General features: G+C 37.6%; 2 protein-coding genes across 3 annotated transcripts in view; one reads left to right on the top strand and one right to left on the bottom strand.

Annotated features, from left to right (window-relative positions):
- LOC117960475 (collagen alpha-1(XIX) chain) overlaps window positions 1-9,141 on the bottom strand; it is a 90,279-nt gene extending 81,138 nt beyond the window's left edge. For both annotated transcript variants that reach the window (XM_034898391.1, XM_034898392.1), the window contains exons 1-4: window positions 8,915-9,141; window positions 5,568-5,691; window positions 4,763-4,837; window positions 4,575-4,674 (exon numbers count right to left, since the gene is read on the bottom strand). In XM_034898391.1, the coding sequence (XP_034754282.1) occupies window positions 4,575-4,674; window positions 4,763-4,837; window positions 5,568-5,655 (263 nt within the window). In that variant the 5' untranslated portion in view covers window positions 5,656-5,691; window positions 8,915-9,141. The remainder of the gene's footprint in view (window positions 1-4,574; window positions 4,675-4,762; window positions 4,838-5,567; window positions 5,692-8,914) is intronic.
- Window positions 9,142-18,027: 8,886 nt separating this feature from the next.
- The window catches only part of lmbrd1 (LMBR1 domain containing 1), a 49,746-nt gene continuing 46,632 nt past the window's right edge, over window positions 18,028-21,141 (top strand). The window contains exons 1-3 of the mRNA XM_034898300.1: window positions 18,028-18,171; window positions 19,747-19,923; window positions 21,067-21,130. Of these exons, the coding sequence (XP_034754191.1) occupies window positions 18,106-18,171; window positions 19,747-19,923; window positions 21,067-21,130 (307 nt within the window). The 5' untranslated portion in view covers window positions 18,028-18,105. The remainder of the gene's footprint in view (window positions 18,172-19,746; window positions 19,924-21,066; window positions 21,131-21,141) is intronic.

The raw sequence follows: 21,141 nt of genomic DNA, 5'->3' as shown, positions 1-21,141 counted from the left end.
TCTTATAAGAGGCAGGGAGTAACATAAAACAAAAATTTAAATGAGAACTCCAAGAGCCTTTGCGCTACATTGTATATTATAAAAACATAATAAATTTAAGCAGGTTTAATATAACTGAGATACTCTGTGAAATACACTGCTGGGCTGTACTCTGTTTGAGCCGTGGTGTTTATACTCTTCTTCACGAAGTGTCCCAGCTAAGTGTGCTCTTCTTTCAAAACACAGTCTGTCTACTGAGCGGCACACTTGATCTGTTAGGGAGCAGAGGGTTAAAGTTCTTGACCTCATGTTGACTGCCATCTGTGGCTAAATGGCTAAACCCGGAGCTCGGTGTAGGTTAGTTACTCCCAGTCTTATGAAAAGTGCTAGTCTGCATGTTTAGGTAAGTGATAATGAGTGAACCCAAAAAAAGGACCTTTATTTATCTTCTGCTCAAATGCTACAATGCTAAAACAATTCTTTTACAATTTACTGTATGTGATTTTACCAACCCTGTCTCTTAAAAGTTCAATGTATATATAAATAATTAACTAATAAAACATTGGTAGATTTTGGAAAACATGTTGTGTAATATAAGTCATGTGCCATTTGTACAATACAGGGTTGGATTCTGCAATGTGAAGTAGCTGGGCCTGGTTCCAGGCCAAATTACTCAAACAGCCACAGCAGAAAAGGATGAGCGACGTGTCTTTAAGACAACAGTTTATTGTGCCTAAGTAATGCATATTGTAAAAAAGTGAATATTCAGCAATAATCCGGAGAAGCACAAAAGATAACAGAACTTCCACAAGAGTTGTTTTCAGAATTAATTCCACTTTTCTAAGGTGGCATTCATTGTGCTTTCTGGAAACTATCACCATGGAAAATGTCCCTGACCATGCATATTGCTTGGCTGACACTAGTTCTTGTATAATCAGGGACAATAGTTTGACAGAATGTAACAGCAACACTACCGGTCTGGTAGGAAATCTCCAGGAAGCCGCATTAGTGTCCTGGCTTGTGAGTAATATTATCCAGGAGGATTCTTTAGAGGTGCCCTGCCATTCAAAATCGTTTTTACTTGAATTTTTTAAAACATGTTAGGTCCATATGTGTTAGTGCCATGTTGTTAATGTGAAAATGAACGTCTGCCTCCTCTGTCATCTCTAGCCACTGAAAAGAAATAAGGGGAGAAATCCGGCCAATTGTAAAAGCTGGTCAGTCTTATGTCATGTTGCCTGAGCTCATTACTATTCATGAGATCTTCCTACAGGCTTTCTATACCACACTTGAATGACTTGAAACAAGATAATCAAGGCATTTTCTTCCACAAAATATGTTAGAGTCCATGGCAGAACCTCAGACATTACCAGAATGTAAGGAAATACGTGTGGCAGGGCACCTTAATATAAGCTGGAGGGATCAGATTGCTGTAGCTGAAACAATCAAACCTCAAAAGTTAGCCTAGTTGGCTCACATCCCTATCGCTGAAACTCAATCCTTAAACAGATCACGAGGGCTCAACCATGTCAGTTTATACACTATTTGTATCATCTATGCAAGCAAGGACTCTACTTCCTAACAATATGACTCCCCTTTCCTGTTGAAATGTGGAAGTGAAATACTTGCCAGCGTGATAGAAGACTGCCACTGATCATGCCAAATCAAATGCATGCCTGTGATCTGGAAGGATACTCACCAGTGAAGATTCGTTACACACCTGAGTGTGCATATGTGTAACTGGGATGTGTAAGACTGCTATGTTATCATCATTCCAGTGTAAATAAGTGTTCCTCTGCACACGTATGTACAAAATCGAGAAATAACAATGTGATTGCAATAAGCCACAATTTCAAAAAGGTATGATCTGCAACCATGACTACATGTTGTAAAATGAATTCAGAGTACTTTGTTAGCGCCAATCAACAGGGAAGTTGGAATTGTTAATTGGTAGAAAATCCCTATCACAACAAAACTGCGGCTATCAAACAAGTTGTCAAAGCAGCTGTCTCAGTGGCCCCTCTGGTCCTGTCTCCAGCCACTTCAAACCTCCTCCAGGCCCATCCATTACTCTCAAGACCTGCCGTTCTCCATCCACCCATCGGATGCCCTCACAGTTTCCCACAGGTCCAAGTCCCCTCACTCTTACTGTACATCCTACTCACCACACAGTATGTAAACCAGCACATTTCCACCTGCTCCTGGCCAGATCGTCTCTGTATCTTTCACCTGTGGATTCTCTGCTACTTCTGTTCGGATTTGCTGCCTTTGCCTATAAGCCTTTCATCATTTTACCATTAAAGACACTCAACTGTTCCTATCTGCTTGGTTTTCTGTTAATTATTTTTAAAGCGCTTCAAGCTTCTAGCACATGTTAGGCCATAGGCTAAACGGCTATAGACGTCAACGCATATAATAACAAGACATATTTCCTAATACAAAATCCAAAAAAAATACAGACATGCCCTCTTTATAATAATTTGGATGTTTATGACTTTAAAAGAAACAAGCGTGTCAGCTATACAGCATTGATTGCAGTAAACTCATATGATTATTAGCTGACACGACAGTCACAAATCACAGAAGATTTATAAACACACAAACCCTGGCCATTGGATACACTATATCTCAGCCTCAGTGGGTCCTTAGTTTCTACATGTCACGCTACATTTTAAAGTATCTTTAGTTTCTACATATAATATGAAAGAAGCTTACTGTTTCCCATTGAACATTGTACTTATTACGAATTGCTTATTTGTTATTACACAAAAACCACATTATAAGACACTGTGATCACAGTCAAACGAAGTGTTAATTTCAGTACCATTTCAAAATGAACAATGGTTACTATGTTCAGGACTAATTATTAGGAAAATGGATAATGTCATTTTGTGCTGAGTTTCATATGGAAAATTTAGTTTGTCTGAATCTTTAAGACTAGAAAAGAACAAAGGTACAGCTAACTCAAAGCACAACTAAGTCTAAATATGTGTCCAGACAAGTGTGGATTCTATCTTTTTGTTTGGCTATGTTTTGTTTTGCAAATCAAGCATTATAAAAACTGTAGTCCAATGAGGCTGCTTGCCACCTTGTTGCAAATACCAAGTATAATAAGGAAACCACTATTTGATCTTCTTTTGCTGAACAGTAAAAAAAAAAAAGTGTTTTAATACTGTGAGGGCACATTTTGAATACATGTTGCATTTTGTAGGGCAATTTGTCACACAAATGTTCCTTGAGTGTGTCAGCTCTGGTCTATGCACCATAATGTGTACTGTGCCAAGAAGCTGGCAGAACATTACCCAGATCTAGAGAGTAGAGCATCTATCGCTGCACATCCTGCGAGTAAAGTGAGCAATGTTTTAGTGGTTGTGGAGGGGGCAGAGGGGCCTCCTGCTTCGTGCAATTGCCCTCGCTTTCCTTCCTCAGCTGACATGCAGTATCACCTGTCAAAGTACTTAGATAATTGGATATGAGAGGGAACGCAGTCTCACCACTATAACCAATGACACTGTCAGCAGTGTCATTGAGAACCAGCATCTTCTCTCACTATGGGCCCAGACTGAGGGAAGGGCTGAAGTAAATGTATTTTTGGCTTACTGACTGAACAGAGAAGCATATTACAAATCACAAGGCTCTGAGATTCTTTCACCTAGCCAAAAAGAGAGTGGCAGTAAATGTTTAGAGTCGCATGTCATATAAAAATGCAAAAAATATCCTTCCCTCCCGGAATAACAACACTGTGTCCTCTTTACCCGTCATGACCTAAGGTCACAAAACAATGAAAATCTGAAAATACATTTTGTAAATGCAAAACATCACTGTACAGCCACGTTTGGCAACACCTACAGGTTGATATGAGTCACTGGTCTTTCTGGATACAACTGAAGTGTAAAAGGCCTTAATAAATATTATATCAAATTCAAATCCCCACCATATCATCATATTAGCATCAAGGTAAAGTCACAGAGCGGTCCCACCAGTTGACCGGAGGAATAAAGGTCTTCAGTAAATGGCACCTTAGTGTGTCATTTATGTAGTTATTTTAATATTCCTGTCTTATTATACATGCTCCAATGCTTTTTCTATTCCTTTACGTCCCAGTTTTTGCCCTTAGGAGATTTCTAGAATAAATGCAATGTATATTAATTCTGTTGAAATTATTCCCTGTCTCACAGCTCACCTAACAGCTTGCCCTTATTACCCAAGTAATATGGAACTATTGCTCGGAGCAGGGTATATCTGGGTTGCCTCAAGTCAGCCCTTTGATGAAATCCACTAATGGCTACATTGTTTTCTTAGAATGTCACCGGATCTGAAGGAAAGCAAGCTTAATCCCTCATCATGGTCTGCACAGCAGGGATCTATGAAAGCAGCAATAGTTTAGCAATTTATATTATTGTAGCATGCTTGCATTGAGCTACTGTTTATAGCAAGAACAAGAGAGTGGTAGAAATGAAACAGCATATAAGGAGATTTACTGGGTCTGTCTGAGTAATCCTTAATTGTTATAAGGAACCAGGGTACAACATCTAAACCCAAATAATGCAGAAAATAAGCACACACATGCAGATACACACAAGGATGCGACTCACTTTGTTGGCTTAATGAGTGGACTGCTTCCTAAACGAAACGACGGCAGGTCCTCTGTGACTGTCCCCTTTCGGAGAAGAAACTTTTCAGTGAGATCAAATCCTGTGAAACAGGTTTACAACGTGTCACTAGATTTAAAAAAGCCATTGTTGACTTATTCACAAAGCAATTGTGTTGTTTCAGAACATACCTTTGACATCCAGGGGACGATCTAAGACATCAGAAAACCTGTGTTCTTCTACACTCAGAGGGGGACAAGAGCCATCTGGAGGAAAGCCACCAAGAAGTTGGTTGTGACGGGGTACAGATGGTAATTTGTATTTTTCAAGTGTTATAGAAAAAGGGGACAATCTATTAAATCATGAATTTGTTTCCACAGTGCATTTCATTTCATTTGAAAAACAAAACGTCTTCAGGAGAAAGGTTTCATTAATCTTTAAAACTTTAGTTTAAATTTATAAAACCACCAACAGTGACAAGACTCTGACAGGTAATTTAGAGGCAAGTCAAGATAAAACTAAAGTTCTTTTTTTTCAAGCTGTCACCCTGTTAGCCTTTTCCAAACATACACAGTGCATCCCCAAATGTGATCATTACAAAGGGTGGGTTGTTATTGTAAACCATAAATGTTTAGTACATTTGTGCTTAGCTTAACAATAGTGTAGACATGATATCTTGTACACATGGACTTGGCATGTAAGTCAAATTTTAATACATGATTATATAAAGAACAAGCACCTTTAAATAATAAAATATTGAATTGTCTATCTGCCATTTGTGTAATCCATCTATCTGTTCTTTACCTCGACATTATTGAGGGACAATTTATTTTATAGATAACAAGTGTCTGCTTTATGTCTGTACCAGAACGTTTGAGAGAAAGACTACAACTGACACTTTTGTGCTTAACTATTTATATGTTTTTAAAAATGACACTACGCAATTAAAAGATAGAAGTTGTTGGACAAAAGGTGGAGAACAAAAAACACACATACCTTGTTGTTCATTCACTGACATTCCAAATGTGCAAAGAATGAAATATACAGTCCAAAGGAAAGCAGCCCATCTTAACAAGCAAATCATGGCTCTGACACCAGGAAGCAGTCCCACTTAAAACACCTGGATGCAAACAGAACAGTTTTTATTTTACAATCCTGTTCAATTCAATGTTAATACTTGGTTTAAAAAAGAAAAATAATGTTTGTCCACAAGTAAGTGATAACAAAGGTAGAACTAATAGACAGAGACACAGTCAAACGATGTGGCTTTACTGATCTTTATAATAAACGTATAAACTACAATTGTGATGGGTGAAATAGAATCTTTGACTTGGATTCATTCAGCTAGTTTAGATATAGATTTAGATAGATTTGTATTGTCCCATGAGGGAAAATTGTTTTAACAGTCTGTTTCATGCACATGGCAATATACATGGACACATACATCCACAGATGACATAAAGACAGGTAGATCAATCGACACATAGAAACAAGCCCATTTACAACGACGACACCGGATCTATACAAGGTCAGTGAGATAGTTTGTTCAGCAGTGCGATGGCGGAAGGGACTAACCGTCTGCCAAAGTGAGTCCTTGTACATCTCAGTGTCCTGTATCTGCAGCCAGATGTGTCTGTAGCAGTGTAAAGTGTGGATATAAATGGTGATTAGTGTCATTGACAATTGTTAGGGCAAAGCATGTGAAGGCTCCTTTGTTCAGGTCTGAGATGTTAGGTGTAGGGGAGCTAATTAGTTTGGAAGCGACATGTGGGATGTTGTCTGTTTTTGTTAGAAATGGTGACAAACAATGTTATAGAAACAAGGGGAAAAATACAGCAGGATGGTGACTGCAAACTAGATGGATACAACTTTAGATTTCACTCCTTTATGTCTAGCTGCAATCACATTTCAAATCAGGGCATTTCTTTTTATTTTAAAGCCACTACTTAAGATTATGGGCAACTTATTTGATTACTGTGGAATGTAAATCATATTAATTCTCCTATTTTAAACCCCCACTCTAATGAACACTTGTATGTCCCTACAGCCTCTCTACGTTTATGTAAAACTGCTCAATCTGGAGAATGCACTTGAGTCCTTCATTCATTAGTTTTCATGAACACCTGCCATACACTGATGAATGGGGATGTCTATGCAGCAGTTAAATCATTATACACTAAGCAACGTTTATGTTAAGGTTTCGGTTTGTTAACTAGCGAGCCAAGCTGCCTCTTGTTCTCTATAGACAGTTTGTAATTCATTAGCTCAGTATGTCATCATCATCACAAATTAGCCGTGGAACTGTGCTTGACTTCAGAATACAATCAGCAACAACAACAAGATAAAGACAACACAATGGGGAGGCATTACTGCATCAGATGTTGATCTAAATGCAGTTTGTTGCATGTTAAAAAGATACAAGTAGACAAGTTTTTCTCAGCATTTTACTTTCTCTAAATGTATCTACATTCAAAATAAGAAGTTCAATATACTTACAATACATGCTAATTGGCTCCATGTGTATATTTTGTCTTTTAATCTTAATGCCAATCTCAAACTCCCAAATCTTTGTTTCTGTTGTACTCTATTAACTTTGTGTTAATAGTGATTATGTTTTGATCTGTAAGCTGTCAGCAGGGTTTTGTTCAAGGATGTCCCATTCAAAGATCAAATGTGGAAACCTCCAGTTACAAGTAAGTCTCTTTAGCTATTTGACTACAGAGCCAAAATAAATCTTCTGCATTTCTCTCATGCCATTACAAAGAAGGCAAGAATTGTTTTATGACAGAGTCATCCTCAATAGTAAGTAAAGTCCATCAATTTTAGCAAACACTTTCAGTCACTTCTCGATTACTTTGCCTGCAAACGATGGTGCACTGCCAGAATAGTTGTGATGGTTGAACACAAAAAGAAACCAAAAACATTGCAGGCATTTGTTTTTTTCAAGAACTTTTTAGGAAGAAAGAAGACACTCAACAGGAACCACAAACTTGGTTGGCACATTATCTAGGTGTGACACTGAATACTTAAATCTAAAATCTATTTGGTTCTGTGATTATTCTCTTATAAACAACAGAATGGGTCACATCTGTTCGTCAATCACACATAAGATGAAGTAGCAAATCATAACACGTATTGAATAAGGTGCTTTTTCAGTATGTGATGTGGTTTTGTGACAACACAGCTTTAATCTCGTTACAAAGGGTATTAGGCTTCCTTACAATATGTATCTATTGCCATTGTGAAGAAACATAGAAGACAGAGCTGAGTCCTGAACTTGACCTGGACACACCCCCATACAGCCACATTGAGTGAATATGTACATAGAAAGTGATCAATGTTATATTTGTATGACACTCTCCTTCTTTATCTTTTGTTGTCTTATCCAAATTAATCTTGTCCCAATGATTAATTCCCATACGTGCTGCATGCATTTGCATGCCTTCTTCCACTGGATCATAAAGTTTTGCATGCAGGCCTGCAATATCATGGCGCTTAGAGGTGAGGTGACCGTGCCACTCACAACTACAACCATGCATGGGTCATAGACAAGCAGCACTACAGAGGTGTCACATTCCTTGTCTGTGTTAAGGCCTGATATTATTCCGTCATTTCTGCAAATGCATGCAATACAAGCAACTATGAAGCCTGGAGTCACAGTTACTCGATGCCATTACATGTTCATATTAAGGATTCTGTGAAAGGTAAATTGGTACTTTAAGCCCACATGTTTTTTTTGCCATGTAGTTTAGTGAACAGCAACGGTGCTGCGCCATCTGCATGGATTTCAATCCCACATTGACAGTATATCTTTTTTTTAGGCTATTTTCCTATTTTCACACACCTCACAGTTTGAGAGCGGGTACAGAACCCTAAACCCTAACAGTGAAGTTAACCTATCCTGTCTGTCCATCACTCATTGAGCTACTTTCGGTCAATGGCATTAACTTCACTGTAACACTTTGCGATATTCAAAGAAGCGTGTTTCTCTGCGCGATCGCTGATTGGCTGCATAGTGCTTCTGTTTTTTTCTTAACATGATATGAAGCTGATGATATTCTTTAACTCTCCGCCACATTTCGCACTTTGCCGTTAACAAGTGATGCAATACTGCTGCAGAGCGTTCATAAATCAGAAATATTCTCTTCATGGGTCCCGCGGTTAACACACGTTAAGTTAGACAGATCGAACCATGCGGGGAAAATAAAACACTTTAATAACGAGCGACAAAAGAGGAAAAAGGAGTCCGTTATAAATGGGTTTTCAATAGGTTAACACGCTGATATTTAGCCTAGATCAATCCGATTTTTGTGGAATTATTTTCGGTCTACATAAGTACTTACAGTTTGTGAGAAAGTTTCCTCTAAGGCAGGAACAAATAAAAAGCTGCAAAAAGAGTATAATCCATGTGTGATTACGATCAGTCTGATTCCGGATTCCAGGACTTGGAAATAAAAGTCACAGTGGGATCGCCTGCTAGATCGCCGTCCTTATTAGTTGCACCAAGTGGCCCTCCCACTCTGTCATTATTACTGAAATGCACTGAGAGACTTCAGCAAACACGCGGAACACACAAGCAAGGCAGTGGGAATAACTGCCCTGCGGGGGTTTAAACAAGCTTCTTTTACTCAGCCAGGTGCACGGGAATGAAACACAAATGTTTGATGTATTGTCATGTTATCCAAATTACTGAATAAAAGTCCTTATTCGTATGGATTTGCTCAGCTTTTAACATGTCTTTGTATGTGTTATTAGCAGCAAGTCAAGAATAAAAGAAAATACCGAAACAATACCCCTTCATAACCTTTTACACATAATTTATCTTGATACAAAAAATCAAACCCATATGACTCACATAATACTCCACAGCACATTAGACGTGTGTTATGAGAAGATTAGGCTACAAATGATCCGAAATAATAAAGTGACAGCTCTCCTGTAGAGGCAGGCCTTTACAGCAACATTCTCCATGCACACATACTATTTTAGTCAGAAGATCCATGTCGCAATGCTCTGTGGAAGGCAACGACAAATTTAACATCCACTAAACTTTCACATGCAGTCTTATTGGTGTAACAGGCTATATATCAGTTCCTGCATATGCCCATGTGCCACATCCATATTGTATAACTGGTTTCTTAAACTAAATACACGTTAAAGCACAGCTACTGAGGGTTTTCTTGAAACATCACACCAACAGTTCAAGACACCCGGTCCACAGAAACAGGTGCTCAGGCTTCATACACAGAACTGTTTAGACAGTTGATTTGCACCCTCCCCTTCACCACAGGAGGACACACACAGAGACAGACAGACCTTAATGAAACAAAGAGAATGTGGTTCAAAAAACAACTGAAGATTACAGTAAAGCAGATGGCTATATTTCTTTGTTGAACTTCATACAAAGCTAAGCATTGAACTATTTTTTGGTCTTTCTGGAATTCTTTGTTTTGGTATTGAGTGAGGACTTAATTACTTGAATTGTCAGCAATTTATGTATGGCTTATTCTATCTGTCCCAGAGTTAACTAAGGAAAAATGCTATCTTTTCTGGATTTTTGGGTTACTGGAATCATTTTATTGAAAACTGTGAATAAAAGTGGTGATGGAGGGAGGTTTTTTTAAATTAAAATATTATGAACATTCATGTTTCGGCTGTCTTTTTAGCTGAAAGGCTGCTACTGTGGCTTGAACTTAACACTGTTTTTATTTTGACTCTGTCCCGGGAGCTGTAACTCTGAAATAAGTCGTCCATGCCGTTAGTAGCCTATTGGCTGTTGTTTCCCTTGGAGTTCATTACAGCCTTTTTTTCGACTAACAATGGATTGATAAGATTGTGCAGGGATAGTTTCTCCATCCAACAAAAATGACTCCCTCTCAATCTGCAATCAAGATTCATCAACATTGAATAATTTCTTTTTTTTAACTTGACATGCAAGGAAGAATGAAGCTTTGGTTCAAGGAGGCAAAAATAGTAAAAGTAACAAGGTCCCAGTTTTGCATGAAATATAAAATATAAAAATATAAAAAATATTCTTCACCTCTTATGTAGTGGGGTGGCAGCAGAAGTCTCGTCAGTGGAAAACTCCAACCCATTGCAAATTAAAAAAGAAATCAAGTGAATGGCTCAGTAACACTGGGAAAATGTGTTTGTTTTCTGGGATTTGGGTGAACTGACCCTTTAAGGCTAGCAACATTTTAGGGCCATGGTGAAATAATGAAAATGGTATGGGGCCTTAATTGCCCAGCAAGCTACATTCTGTACACTTTAACAGCAAATTCACATGTTCTATTAAAAGAGTTTACATCACTCAGCCTTGCACATTTAAGGTCTGTGTTTTTTTTTATGTGTTTAACCATAACACATATTCTGCCTTCACATATCCAATGTGTGCAGTTACTTATTTCACCTTAAAATGCATCTGCCATTGACTGGTGCCAGGTCCATCGTGCAACTTGATAAAAGCAACATCTAAATGATTGAATTAAAAAAATAGTTGCTTTTTAAATAACAAAAGTCATATAATTTTGAAATACCAATAATGTCACATTTTCTTTTATCGCAAACATTGAGTGGTATTTGGGGACAGTTGTCATCATGGTCAGTGCATCACCAAAACTTAGTGTGCCAGCATTTGCTTTCACTTAATATATAGAGTGTGTGTCGGCGCAAAACAGGTGACTAATGTATCCACCAAGTGCTGCATCAAGGTAAATGTTCCAAACACACCTAACTGGAGTGACATCTTGTAAACTCCAAGGTCCCCAAAGCTGTCAGGAGGCTCTAAAATACCCTGGAGAGGAATGTTGTTTGAGAAATATTCTGTGAAAGTACAAGAACAAACATCACTAAGAAAGAGAGTCATTTATATAAAAAATAATGAAATCAAATTGTAATATACATGTTTATCCTTGCCTGGCTGTCATTCACTTGCACAGCAACACAATTACGTGTTTGAATAAGTCCCATTTTCCAAAAGATTTTTTTTCAAATACATATTGCAATATATTGTCAAACAGTATAGAATGAGTTCATTAGTTGGCAATGTCTGGAGTCTTGTTGGCCCAACCATTACTAGAAATATTCTGCTTCATAATCTTAATTTGGAACATTCATAGTCTTCTAGTCACATTGTTGTGAAAAGCCATGCTGTTGCCTGGTCACTGCTCTCTGGGAAAAGACTAAAAAGGGTAAAATTCCTTTATTTGCTACATGGAATTTTAGGGTTGTTGTCCTGCCTCTACTATCCTTAAAATCCTCACTAAAGTCCATGCTGTCAAAGGTTTTCAGGACATTTTTTTGGCAGTTCGGTCTGTGGAGTATCCAGAGTACCAAGGACATGTTGTTTTTAATGGTGCTCAAATTAAATCCCATTCACCTGACTTCCACATACTGACTCAGAGACAGACATCTCAGCAGCTTCCCAAGATATCTTTTTTCCATTTCATTTAATAAAAAATAGAATACATTAAGGTTTTAAAGCATTGTTGGACTAAGTAAGCAATTGAAGGCCACCTCTTTGACCTCTATTACATTTTTATGGACATTTAGATGTATGTCTCAAGGATCCTAGCATGAGAAATACTATTTTCATGGCATATCAGCTTAAATAGACAGTTAGTTCACACTTCAGTAAAAAGTAGCACAAAAAGGGTGACAGGGGGATGTGGTAAGAAACAGATTTTCATGCCGTTTCTGACCCCAAGCAGGTAAATACAACATCCTACAACATGGACCAACAGATATCTCTGGCACCCTTTTTTTGTGACAACCTTACTCAAAGACATCGACTACACCCTCACTGCCCAGAAGCAACCCCCACCCAAGTCTCGGTCATGGTTACACCAAGACATGTAGATAAACCTGAACACTATATCACCCACAACACTAAAACCCAGGTGACATATACATTAAACAGACATTAAAAGAAAATCGTTAAAATATAATTTGACCAGGACAGGAACCATTCAGAACACAGTCGCATGAGACTTTGCAGTGATTCAGCGCAGAGCACTACGGCATCCTGTTGGCCCTACTACATTAAAGCCATAGACTGTATCATGTTAGGATATAATATACGATTTTAGTCTAGTCGCTTCTAAGGTGCATAACATCAATCAATTAATCACTCAATGTATCATTTTTCAAGTGAAAGAATATATATTTCCAGTAAGCTATATATAAATACCAAATAGGCCTACTTAAACCTACTTCAGCCTACCGAACAGGGATAACAGCTTCCTTTCAGTCTGTGTGATATTCTGTTTTGAGCTATGGTTAAAGTTCCTCCGTTACTCTGTATTCTGAGTATTTCCATCAATAGTTAATGGTACAGATGTTCTGTGTCAGATTTCCCTGTTGATAACATATAGAGCAGGTGAGATTATCCATTACACACTGTCTGGCTTTTAAGATCTTCCCATCTGCCTTGTCTCACAGTATTTCCAATACTCACTTGGATGGATAAAATACGTTCCTTTATACTCGTGTTTGTTTCCTTTTTTTGCTTGCGACTGCGAGCATCGCATATCATTTGAGTGTTGTTCTGAGTTGCTTTTAAAATGTTGTGAAAGTTGTGTTTTGATGTATGTATGTTTATGTATGATGCATTTACACAGTATTGATCCGACTGGAACGGCTCTCAATGATAGTATTCATAACCTGGACATAGCATCCAAAAAGAATGACTTCTGCAGGAGTTTACTCCAACAATCTCAGTTTATACTATGTAATCTGTTTATGATTCATTGTTTTACCATTTTCAATCAATATGAAAACAATGCAATCAATTCCCAAAATCATAGCACTGATAAGTGTTCAGGATAATATTCTGAGTTTAAGCTGCGGGCAAACCATCAGGTTTCAATATGATGCTGATCAGAACATTAGTATTTGGTGTGGGGGGGTGGGGGGGGGGGGGGTTGTTGTTGCAAAGAGCTGTAAAACTTTCTTCAATGATATGAATTTCTCTAAGGTTGCTTATGGCGTTTCATTATTCATATGAAAGCGAACAAGAAATGTGTGGGGCTTTTACCACTGATAAGCTCTATACACACACAATCAAAGGAAATATGTTCTTTAACCTAAACAACACAGATCAACAATTTATTGTTGAGTGACTTTGTTCTGCTTCCTTTAGAAGTATTACAAATACATCTGACTCCTCTTTGTGTTTTTATGTGTGCATACGAGAATGTGCTTCTGCGTGTTTGCAGCGTTGTATTTGTACAGGTTGTACTTAACTTCAGCAAACATTATTGTTTTGGGCAAGCAGTTGTTCGCCTTGAATGCAAACACACTTCACTACACCAGTCAAGACCCTGTTGTTGAAGAGCTTTAGAGGCAAAACACCTGTCCATTTTACTGTTTCATCCTTCACTAAATTGACATATGGCAAAGCATAGACAAAGACTGCATTACTGTGTGTCACTAATCTGTATTCAGACATAACCATTGACGTACCTTTCATGTAGTCATAAAAATCACAAAAGCCATTAAGGAGTCTCATTCATCATTTCTGAGAGCTCACCCATGCTCCCAGTATGTAGAAAGAATAAGAATTAGATACAATAACATGTCAGTTTGGCCTGTAGCTATACTTTATAGTTCTGAGGGATATTGTTGAAATACAATCATATAATTGATTCGTCGATTGATATGTAATGAAAGAAAATCTGTTGGTGGCAACCTCGCTGGGTTAGCTGTGTGTGTTCTCTTGATATCAACTCAAATGTTTAGTGGTTTGGAATCATTTTTTACCATGAGGCACAAGTACAGACATAAATGAATGTACTAAATCACCCAAAGTCAGTTGAGGTAACAGAAATTTTCAATGCATAATAATTTATAAGTCGTATTAGTTCTAGCAAAAATAGAAAACATTGTTAAAATGAACAAATCAACAACAGTGCTATTGTCATTCCTTTGATTGCACAAAAAAACAAGATTCATAAAAAACTGTTTTAAACTCTTTTAAAAAAAAACACCAGTTAGTTATTTCCTGGATGGCATACATACAACTAAAATACATCATTTAGAAAATTCATAAAAAAGGATTGGCTGTATCTTATTTTGCACATGACCACTGAATGTAAATAGAGAAAGTAAATATAGACCATCTTTGTTGCAGTTGTTGTTTTTTAATTACATCTCTATGGCACCACAAATAAAAGTACAATATTTGACCAATGGAAAACCTTGTTGGTCATTATAAGCTTTATTGCACCAACAGTATTTCCTGCATTGAATTTGGTCATTTTGCATTTTTTGTTTCATTCTCTTGTCTGTACAAAAAACTGTCCCTGCTTTACAGCACATTGCATTGTGAGGGTTCTTCAGTAACCTACTCTAATAAATTGTGCACGTGATATTTTATATAGATTCCTCTATGACGGCTAACAGCACGACCTGCAATGATACACACCCTAAGTTAATGTTAAAGTCAAGGTTAGAGTAAGGTGAGCCCAGTGAACATTGTTAAGGTGATTTAGTTGAGGTTACAGTGCAGCTTCTGTCATGCTAAATTAGAAATGTTCAAAAACTGACCCCATATCACCACATCCCACATCACATTGACAACAACATACACCCATCCCACATCCAACCAACCCCCCTTTACTTTATCCCTGTCTGTTATCGTGCACGAGCGCTCCAGCTAATTTTCCGCCAAGTCAGTGGGAGGAGGTGACATTAAATAGTGACAATGCATTTTCATTTTCAGAATTAAAGGCCAAATTTGATATGGTAGCCGGCACTTTTCAGCTGGGGCGAGTAAACAGGTTAGGATGTCAGAATAAAAGAGATGCTAGGTGGATGTGATACTATTATTCTGCTAAAACAGAACTAACATCGTTTTGAGAAAACAGTGTAATGGCTGTGTGAACTGCTCACTGCAGGAACCCCTGCAGAGTATTTCAATGAAGTTACAGTAAAAGAAGGATTTAGAACAATATCTAAAAGATTCTTCATAAAAGATTACATAAATGATGATGCAATTAATCAAATCTCTTAACTTCATGCAGCATGGAAGGAAGACCTGAACCTTGTGTTCTCTCAAGGCTTGAGTGACTAAGAGTGCCTTGCCTTATATATCATCAAGTAAACAAAAAAATCAACAATTGCTGACCTCATGACAAGGTTGATTCAGTCACTCATTTACCACGTGTCAAGTAACACAAAACAATGGCCCTTTAATGATAACTCTCAGGATAACTCACCTGGCAACATCACAACTCAAACACTTACCAAAATCAAAACATTGATAACTAAATCTATCATGTTAATGATCCACAAATAGCATCTTTACTAATCAAACTGAGGTTGTCTATTCCTTAAATGCTTCCTTGATTGACAATTTCCGGATCCTAACATTTTGTCTTCTATTAATAGACGAGAAGCCAAGATGCATGATAAAGGCATTTGCAGTTTTGAAAGGTTGCATGAATTATGTTGACCTACCGTCCCTGTGCAAGTGAATAATGGGTTGTGAAGAAATTACATTAGATTAATTAAATTTTTAAATTTTATAGTCAGCTGCATGAATGAAGTTTAGATATATGGTTATTGATTTTACTGAGTTGAGTTTGAAAGTGTACAAAACAACGGCGGAAGACTAATTAACTGGTAAGAATGTTCTTCATTCCAATTAGTATCAGACTAATGTCCTTCAATACAATATAGGGTGTTTGTTGTTTTTTACCCCAACATCTCCTTCCAGGCAGCGCGGCAATGGTTATGTTCAGGGTTAGGGTTGAGGTTAGCTGCCTGGAAGGCAACGTTGGAGCCAAACAAAACACTATTTAACACAATATAAAAAAGAATCATTGCACTTGAAACTTTAGAGCCTCAATGTCATTGTGGTCTGTTGTATACATGCATACATTGTATAGTATATGTACTTTAGTAATTGGTATTGCAAGGGAAAAGCTACTACATACGTTGTACATGTAGTATTTCCCTTGCAATACTTATTACTAAAGAAATAAATGACTTTTGTCTCAATAATTCCAGACAAGGTGAAGTATGACTGCATACTCTTAAAGTGTTTTAATTTAAAGGACAATAAACTCCACAAATCGAGTGGACCTCTCCTGACATTATGTGATCAAATGTGAGAAGGGTGGTAGAATAAAAACCAATAGATTCTTTACATTTAGATACTATAGGGTCTGCATGCAAGATAATAAAAAACTAATAAACTGGATAAAAACTAATTTAAAAAAAACAGTAAGTGTGCCTTGCACATGGGTGGAACCTCTGCATGCTAAAAAAAAAAGCTGATTGTTACACTTCACATTTAGTCTGAAAAAGTTTATAATCCCATTGCTGCTTCTATCTGGATCCCCTGCTGAATGAAACAGAAGCTCACACCTCTAAAAAGGCCGTTTTCTTTTTAAATTGATTGGTGTTGCTATAGATAGATAGATAGATAGATAAATAGATAGATAGATAGATATATTCTTTGTTCATCCTGAAGGAAACTTTAGAAATATTACTTATAAAAAATACATACAGTGGTTTTTAAAAATCCATACCCCTCTAGTCATTGAGATGAAAACTATAAAAAAGAAAGACCATAACAAGTTTCTTAAGGAACAGCAGGCATATCTGATTCTGTCATATTGTAAAACTTCTATTGAAAATTACTCTGTGTTGGCCAAATAGGAAACACAAGGGGTAGAAAAATAAATACTGGGTTATTCCTATACACCTGAGGCCCTAGTGGAAATCTAAACAAACATGTCAGGCATGTCATAAAAAACACTCTTCCAGTGAATCATTGGTCAGAAAGCTGTACACATGGAGATTTATCTTTGACTGGTTAACAATAGGAATTTTACAAGAAACACCAAAGATGCTGTTTGCTGGTGTGGGCCACTGTGGTGGATAATTGATTGCAAGTATTACCCCAATGATCTGCTTTACACATGGGACTGCAGCTACAGGGGCACTGCACCCTAATTTCCAGTGACCTATTTCTAGTTTTTCAGAAAATTTAAAGCTCAATGAACCATAAATACTGGATAAATACTGAATGTCTGGCCAATGCCCACTGAGCAGACCATGTGCCAAATGGCTAGTCCAATTGGCCCATAAGTGCCCATCCGCGGAGTGGAAGGCACTGACGTGCCTACATGCCACATTACTTGGGTGTGTGCTTTGGACAAAAAACAGTTTAAACCTGAATGTAACACTTACCTTGAGGACAGAGGTGTTCCAGTTTCACATGCACTCTTTGGATGTCATTTGCTTTTTATCAGTATTAGCCTAGAGATAACATAGACAAATACCATGTCAAGTATATCAAACAAAAAAAAAAACAGCTGTAATCACAAACACATATGGACATTACTTAAAACATTTCCAAAGTACAAAGTATAATTTATACAGAAGAAATGAAACGTCGAAGGACAATACCGAGCAAATGGACATCAACAGACACGTGACCTTGTGCGGAGACGTCACGGCCCCGGCTGCTGCTCGCGCTGCCCCGCCTCAACGGGAGCACGTGGGTTTGTTATTGCAGGAAGTGAAGATGGCGGATCATTCGTTGCTCTCAGAGTCCGTTCTCGGATGGTCTATTTTCACCTTTATACTTTTGGTAAGCAAATGTGGAGCTGGCTGTCGTATCATCAACTAGTGGAGCGTTATAAAATGAGTTTGAGATGTTTAGCAGGGGAAGAGTTGCGTTGTTAAGGTGTTTACCGGTGCGACACGGCGGCGGTGTATAAACGGGTCGTCAATATTGGCATTGGATTGGTTTTAGCTAACATTAGCCATGACACACTCACATGCTGTTGTTTTTTAGAAAGTGCTTAGTGTAGTAAAGGTTTATATTACATACTATTATAAGCAGGGGCACTGTAAAACACCACTACATCGAGAATAGAAGGTTCTAGTTTCTACTATATTAAACAGAAAATGACCGTCTCCGATAAGACTTTCTCTTAACAGCCTTCCACCGTGCTGTTGCGTAGGTTTCACCACAAGGTTTTAAATGCGCTTTACAAAAGCTATGGTCTCCCTAATAAATAATGTAGTGCTGCTGGAAAAGCAACAGTGCTTTTCATCACTGCAAACACACATATTTAACCTTTCCGTTTGTGTGAATTGTACTTTCTGACCCATTTAGAGACAATGACTTCAGTGTTAACGTTACTTAACTGAATGCCTTGAAGTTGGTAAATTGGCTTATCTGCTGCCCAATTGAGCACTCATTATCTCAGCTGTCTCTCTGTGTCTCAGAGTCACATGCCATTCAGAAGAATCCCTGCATGCCAATAAATCACTCTGTCTCCCTTCCCACCACCAGCAGTCTTTTTATTTGTACAAACCTTTCAATGGATCTTATTTGAATGCAAAGCCCGCATCTTTACCTGGCAAAACAAGCAGCCAGAGGCTTAAGGCCACAGGCCTTTAATTGATCCTGTCTGTGAATGGCAGGCCTTGATCTAAAGGGACTAGTTTTAGCAGTGTCCTCACTTCTTAAAGCTTGTGTGCCTTGCATATGACCTTGTCATTTTGAAGACCCTTTATTTGTTTCTCTGTCTAATGACTTTCCTGCCTGTTACATTGACGATCCTCTATCCCTTTTTGTTTGTCGTTTTCATGTTAAACAGCAACATACATTTGCAAATTCAAAGTAAGGTGTAAAAGAAAGGTGTAGTACATAATTGTCTATTATTCTGCTTCTTATCAAAAGTCAACTTTATATCCTACCAGTCCTTACCAGTGTTTGTGAGGGAGGGAGTATGATGTAACTAGATCAGCTGTTCCCTAGCACCTGCAGTCAGGCTATTCTCAGAGAATAATCCCATCCTTGTTCTGTTAACAAGTTGGTTTGAGTATTTCTTTTTGGGAGTCAGCAACACACAAACACAACACTAACACTAACACACTGAAGCTAGAGTTCCAAGCAGTGTTGAGCAGGCGTAAGAAGACACAAATTGCGAACACACAGTATAATGGAAGAATAAATTGAATTTGTTGCCGGGTATTCTATCAGATTGCATCACATTTTACGGTTGTTCCAAACCCTGGTGGTTTCAAACTCTCCCATTATTGTTTTATTCTTATTGTTATCTCCTCATTATTTTGTTAACCTAGTAAATGATAAATTTGTACTCTATATAATACTCATACTTAATAGTAATATTTTTGCCTCCTCCCCTTTCAGGTAATCCTGGCTTTCTGTTGGGTCTACATTCGGAAATTTCAAAGTCGTCAAGAGAGTGAAGTGGTTTCAACTATCACAGCAATATGTGCTCTGGCCATTGCTTTGATAACCTCTGCTCTTCTTCCAGTGGATATATTCCTTGTTTCATTCATGAAGTACCCCAATGGTACCTATAAGGTTAGTATCTGTTCTGCTAACAGCACATGTTACCTGAGGCAGCCTTTTGCTTTGCTTTGTAATTTTCGTAGAATTAGACAAAGTGAATATTGATTTAATTCTATCTAAAAGCTAAATGCAATTCTTGGCTCATAATTTCAAAGTCATTGCATTTGTTTCTATCGATTTGAAGATTTAGCTGTGTGTAATGGCATCCTGATTTGAACAGCAGGTAATCGGTTTCTTCGGTGGGTTGTGAGCTGCTTGGATTGCTAAAGGGTATTTGTTTTTTCCCCCCCCATACCATTTAGTCATGGCCACCTAAGATAGGCTTCAAATGTTAACTTACCATGGGAAATAATGCCTCATTTACCTTATAAAACATGACTTCTTGGTGATTGTACTTTGTAATAAAGAAAAACACAAATCAGCAAATAGGCATGAAATTAGTTGGTGGCTTTTCTGCTGAAGTTTATCATGTGTAAACACAAATCTGAATAATAATACTAGCTTATAATGGGACATGATCATTTCAGCATGTGTTAGAGCAGTGAGAATCATGACACTGCAGAGACTGTCACAGTCATTTTACTTTAGGCTGTTACTCAAAGACAATACCTGACTTTCATTCTTGTTTGCAGCTTTTCAGTTTTTTTCAATTGAAGAATTTATTTTAAAGTTAAAAACAGTACGTCAACGCTTATGATGAATTATTTCCTACACCTGTGCTTTACAATAAATACAATTTATTAAAATAAATTTAGACCAAGGTCTGACAGCTTGTATCGGTCAGTTTTGCATCATCATCTATTTATGTATAAACAAAACTGACAGGGCACTGCCATAGCCTATGTGCTTGCTAGTTAAGCTTGACCTACCCCTTTCCAGGCTCTTGGACTCAGTCATTAATTGGGTGTATTGAGCTTTTTGTTTCATGTCTCTGCCCTAAATGGGTATAAGAGTATGTGAAACAACACGCTATGGAATTACTAGAGTTCAGAATATACACCATACCTCCCTCTGTGTTTGTGTTAATTATCATGCTATAGTTTATACTAGTGTAATGAGGTTAACTCTAATTGATGCATGTTCTCATTGGTTATTACACTTTTATTGTTAATTTGAATTTGAATCATGTATTTTATATTTCTCTATTCTATCCAGGAATGGGCAGTGAACAATGAGACGAGAGGGCAAATTGAAGACACTGTGCTGTATGGATATTACAGTAAGTATAAT

Source organism: Etheostoma cragini, chromosome 17 (assembly GCF_013103735.1).
Source record: "Etheostoma cragini isolate CJK2018 chromosome 17, CSU_Ecrag_1.0, whole genome shotgun sequence".
NCBI lineage: Eukaryota > Metazoa > Chordata > Actinopteri > Perciformes > Percidae > Etheostoma > Etheostoma cragini.
This window is presented reverse-complemented; position numbering and strand designations above follow the sequence as displayed.